Raw genomic sequence first — 5640 nt, 5'->3', positions numbered from 1 at the left:
TTTTTCCTCATAATTTTTATTTATTTCAAATTTCGAATTCAAATAAACTTCTCATTTAATCGTTTCTATTTAACATTTTGTTTTAATCAACCCGTATAATATACGGGTTTCACAACTAGTTTTCATTAATAACACATGTTGATACTTGATAAGGAGAATTTTGCGAGACTATATAATTTCTCAGAACCAAAACCTCATATAACTTATATAATTTTTCCTAAATATTAATAATATAACTTTCACCAAAAACATATATTTAATTTACATCAAATATAAAATTCCAAACCAACTTCAAACGAGCACCACACATTAATAAATTCACAAAAAAAATCAATTTTTTAAACTGCCCCATATGCCCTAAATGTACACAAACTATAAAACATAAATTAATTGCGAGCAATATTGCATCCAAATGCACAACCATATATGTCGCCCTCCATGCAAATATGTTTCCTAACGCCTTTAAACTAATTAATTGGCAGCCATCAATGACCCCAATTCCCACTTTAATAATACCAAAATACATAGACTCAAAAGTTAAGAGTAACACCCAGTGAAAACCCATCTGGGTTTCTTCATTTTCATCGTGTTATATCCAAAGTTCTTGAAAGAATCCCAATTTCATGCATTCTTTGATATCAATTTGCAAAACCCAGAAGCGAAAGCTTGAAATCTCACAAAAGGGTCAAGTTCTTGCACATGAAAGGGGAAAGATTTTGAAGATTGTTGCATAGTTTTTTCTTCAAGCTTGATAAAAATGGAGGCGGATGAAGGGAAATCGTTGGTGGAAACACCAACATGGGCTGTTGCTAGTGTCGTATCTGTCATGGTTCTTGTTGGATTCTTCATGAATGCAGCTCTTCGACACATTGAGAAGGTAAAAGTTGCAAACTTTTGAACTTTTTTTCAACAATTTTGACTGATTTTGGTCTTTGTCGCACACAGTGGTTGTATAGAACAAAGAGGAAAGCTCTTTTTGCTGCTCTAGAAAAGATTAAAGAAGGTTAATGATATTTCTTCAATTTAAAGATTTTTCATAATTGTTTCTTGTGATTTTATTCATTTGGGTTGTTTAATTGTGAGCAGAATTAATGCTCTTTGCGATTCTGTCATTGCTGATGGGTCATTGGATCGTCTATATTTCAAAGATTTGTGTTAAATCGTCAGCAATTAGCAGCCGATTTTATCCATGTTCCATTGATAAAAGCTTCATAGTTACAGAGGCAGTTGATGATCGAATATCTTTCAATAATCATTCTAATTACTCTGTTTCCAGACAGCTTTTGAGCCATACACACACCCAAATCTGCCCAGAGGTGGGTATTTTAGTCATTTCCTTTAATTTCTATGCATTTCTTCCCTTTCGCCTGTTTGCCATGGTTACAAATTACTTACAAAAAAAGGGTATTTTAGTCATTTTATTAAGTGTACATTTAGTAGTATATTTGAGCTTCGAGCCAAACATTACAAGTTTTATAAAGAAGGATTTGTAGTTTTTGGCATCAAAATATTATAAAGGTCAAAAGCATAATAGCATGTTTTAGTTGTAATGGATTTTGCTTTCCTATACAATCTTTTTCCTATCTCTTAAAGATTGTGGATCTTATGACCATTTAAGATGTGTCTTAGATGGCAATTTTCAAAGTTATTTTTGTGACTTAAATAGTTAGAATCAAATAATCGATTATTAAAGTTAGAATCAAATAAGGGCTAATAACAAACACAATCAAATAAGGGAGGATAACAAACACAACTAACAAAGAGAAGACAACAAAATGAAAATCTTCATAAAGTTTTTATATTCTATTCTCATTAACGATTAAGTCATATGATTTTTTAACATAAAATACAAAAGAGTAGCAGCTGTTTATTCATCCGGATTATAACAAATAAAAAGTAAACAATTGGTAAAAGCAATGTAATATGGCTTTTTTTGAAAATTTGATCAAAATTTAAGGGTTTTTTTCTACTAAAATTACTACTTTAATAATTGTAATTTCATATTATTTTATTATCTTACTATAATTTTATCAAATTCTATCTCTATTTATTATTTTAATTTACTAAAATATGTTACATAATGTGGCCTAGTAATTATCATTTGGTATGAAAAACTCCACAATGGAGTTGATTCAAATTCGAATCTCACGTGCTTCAACTTTAAGGCGACATGTCTTTAAAACAATATCATACTATAAAATCTATTTAACAAATGATATTATTTTAGTGTAATATTGTTGTATATTATTTGTCTAACACATGATATTATTTTACTTTAATCATAGTGTATGCTCTCTATTTGTCTTTGATGGAAAATAAGTGTTTACCAACATATTCTCTAATCAAGATTTTTATGAAGATAATTGTTTACTTTAATCTTATAGTAACATGATATTTTTTTTTGTTTGATAGAAATTTTCCTCATATTTACGAGAAAGCCTTCGTATTTTGTTTTTACCCTTTACTTTACCCGCTAAAATCCCAAATTTGTAAACTTTGAAGGGTAGTTCATCTTTTGCTTCAAAAGAAAGCCTTGAACAACTTCATCGATTCCTATTTGCTTTGGGTGTAACACATGTAACTTACAGCTTCGTTGCAATTGCACTCGCCATGATCAAGGTTCACATAATCTTTCTTCATAAATTTAATCTCTTTCTTCATCAATTCTCTAAAAAAAACGTTCTTTTTTGCTCCCATTAGATCTACAGCTGGAGAATTTGGGAAAACCAAGCCAAATCCATGGCTCAACCTCCACCACAAGGTACAATTCGACTTACCCATTTGAATTTTTACATTTACAACAGTAACTTTTTCAAATTTTGATCAATCGATGTGATTAGGAATGAGAAGATTATCTACTTTTATTTATCGCAACACTGCTCATCCATGGAGTCAACACAATATCCTCGTTTGGCTGGTAATCTCGCAGTTTCATGATAATAAAACCATCTTTCCATTTATGGAAAGTTTCCCGATTCCTTTATGAGGAAAATTGCTAAACGATGTATAATATTCAGCTTTGTTTCAGCAGACAGATTTGGAGTTCTATAAATAGAACCGATTACTTAGCTTTGAGATTAGGATTCATAACAGTAAGATATATATATTTTGTCGATTCCCCTTCAAATTCTTGACTTACAAGTAACATTTGAAAGCGTTCTTTTCCATTTGAGTAAATTACACGAATGGTCCCTATGGTTTGGAGTAATTTACACGTTTGGTCCTTAACTAATTTTTTTAATTCGAAAAGTCTATACTATTTGTTTTTGTTACGCGTTTGGTCCCTACTGTTTATTTTTGTTACTCGTTTGGCCACTGTCTTACCTAAAAATACTATTATTTAAATAGGAAAAAATGATGGGGCCGGTAAGTAAAGTTAGGTGAGGAGGGTTGGGTTGGGTGTGTTTATTTAAATAATTTAAAAAATCAATGGCAAAATAGTTTTTTTAGATAAGGCAGGGACCAAACGTGTAACAAAAACAAACAGTAGGAACCTTCCGAGTTAAAAAAATAAGTTAAGGACCAAACGCACAAATTATCCTAAACCACAGGGACCATTCGTGTAATTTTCTCTTTCCATTTATATATGTTTTTCATGAACTTGTTATAGACTCATAACCTACCATTATCATACGACTTCCATAACTATATGCTTCGAAGCATGGAGGAAGAGTTTCGGGATATTGTTGGGATAAGGTATAAAATTACGTTTTTGTCCTCGTATTCTTTGATCCGTTTCAATTTTCTACTAAAAAAGTAGCTTTTCATTGCTTAAAAGATTATATTTCTTTCTGGTTTCTTGATAAAGGGCACTCATGTGTCTCTATGTATGCATCTTTTCTCGAGTATTTTAAGGATAAAATCGTTTTTTCTTTGCTACATGCAGCATCCCGCTATGGATTTTTGCCATTTCGTGTGTTCTTCTTGGTTTTCATGGTAACTTTTTGTGTGCATAAACATAAACACGTGTTTATGAGTTTTCATTTGTTGAATGAATCTCTAATATTATTGATGTTTTCTAGGTACATATATATACTTCTGGTTGTCGTTTCTTCCAGCAATTGTAAATACTCGATCATTAAACCTCTCATTTTACATGCATTCAAAACAACGCTTTTTTCCTTACGTTTTCTCCTTTGTTTGGAACTTAATTAACAAAATGAACAAAAGTTCATTGTCCTCGTGGGTACTAAACTACATCGGATAGTAATAAAACTGGCTGTTGAAACCAAGAACACAAGTCAAAGTCAAACCACAGAAACGCATCGAATTAACTTGAGAGATGAACTCTTTTGGTTCGGAAGACCGAGGCTTCTGTTACGATTGATACAATTCATCTCTTTTCAGGTGATCGAATCAAAACAATCTTTAAAATTTCATATTTTTCACTCAAATTTCTTTATAGCTAACACGTAATTGCAGAATGCTTTTGAAATGGCGACATGTCTTTGGTCCTTGGTAACACCCTTTTCCTACTTTTTAATTTTATACGACACAAAAAGAAAGATTAGTGAAATGTTCTTATTTTGTTTAACTTGTAGTGGGAGGTGAATGAAACTTCTTGTTTTACAAAGGACCATAGTGTTCTTATGATTCGCTTGACGTTTGGGTAAATATATTCTTGAAAAAACTCGATTTGATCCTAATCTGGCAAAAAAAATCTTTTTTTTTTCAAATTCACACTTTCATTTTATGTTTTTTTTTCAGGATTGTTTCACAGTTTTGGTGTAGTTTCATCACATTTCCTCTCTACGTTATTGTTACTCAGGCATGATCAAAATCAAACTGGCCACTGAATTCTGTTTGCACATTTTCTTGAATATTTTATGTGATTTGCAGATGGGTTCTCAGTTCAAGAAAACGATAGTGTCTGAAAACGTGAGAGAATCATTGCACACGTGGCGGAGGAGGGTGAAGGAGAAACACAGACATGATTCCACTTTCGCTCTCCTTCCAGCGACATCATCCACCATGTCTTTAGACTCGATGGTGGATGATGATTATGATGAGATTGTGCCAATATCAAGTCCAGATGATTTCTTCGAAGAAAGTCAAAGTCAAGTTCTTGAAGTTTCTACACATGATGAAAATGCTCAATTAGTTCCGGGTAGGGATGATGACAACGATTGTGATGAGATAGATATTTCGTGTGATTCAGAAAGATTTGAACCCGTAATTTTGAAGTCATAGAAATCTAGTAATATATACATACCAAGTTATGGCATTATGTTTTTGTATGGATTCTTGTTGTGAAGAAATACGATATGCGTCTATTTTATAACAATCCACATTGGGGAGAAGGTGTTGGGGAAAACGTACAAGGTATGTTGATGATCAATTTGGATAACAAAATGATCATATGAGAAACTTTCTTTAACTAATAAATCTACACACCTAGTCAAACTACTTTTCACATTTTTTTTTCAAATCTACATTTATGGACCCTAAACTTATATAGTACTATATGTTTGTCATATTTAACTCACAATCTCCACCTTGGCAATCATAGTAAATTTAACCATAAGTTTTCAATACAAAAATTTAACCAAATGTGAAAGTGTATACCTCCTAACCGAACTTGAAATCGAAAACTATGAACTGTCAACCCGTATACACCCAAACCTTTCGAGACAATCATGT

The 5640-nt window shown here is 31.8% G+C and overlaps 1 protein-coding gene across 2 annotated transcripts; it reads left to right on the top strand.

Moving 5' to 3' along the window:
- The first annotated feature begins 461 nt into the window (after window positions 1-461).
- Window positions 462-5284, top strand: LOC111897661 (MLO-like protein 4). Of its 2 annotated transcripts, XM_023893617.3 has the most exons (15): window positions 462-877; window positions 946-1003; window positions 1087-1316; window positions 2503-2619; window positions 2701-2761; window positions 2841-2917; window positions 3018-3092; window positions 3611-3696; window positions 3887-3936; window positions 4023-4063; window positions 4171-4347; window positions 4423-4458; window positions 4542-4609; window positions 4708-4768; window positions 4840-5284. In XM_023893617.3, exons 1-15 carry the CDS (start codon window positions 758-760, stop codon window positions 5188-5190), a joined length of 1608 nt encoding a protein of 535 aa, XP_023749385.1. In that variant the 5' UTR covers window positions 462-757; the 3' UTR covers window positions 5191-5284. The 2 variants fall into 2 exon arrangements, with proteins under 2 accessions (XP_023749385.1, XP_023749390.1); XM_023893622.3 differs by lacking the exon at window positions 3018-3092.
- Window positions 5285-5640: the final 356 nt, after the last annotated feature.

The sequence above is a fragment of the Lactuca sativa genome, chromosome 3, assembly GCF_002870075.4.
Source record: "Lactuca sativa cultivar Salinas chromosome 3, Lsat_Salinas_v11, whole genome shotgun sequence".
NCBI classification, from domain to species: domain Eukaryota; kingdom Viridiplantae; phylum Streptophyta; class Magnoliopsida; order Asterales; family Asteraceae; genus Lactuca; species Lactuca sativa.
This window is presented reverse-complemented; position numbering and strand designations above follow the sequence as displayed.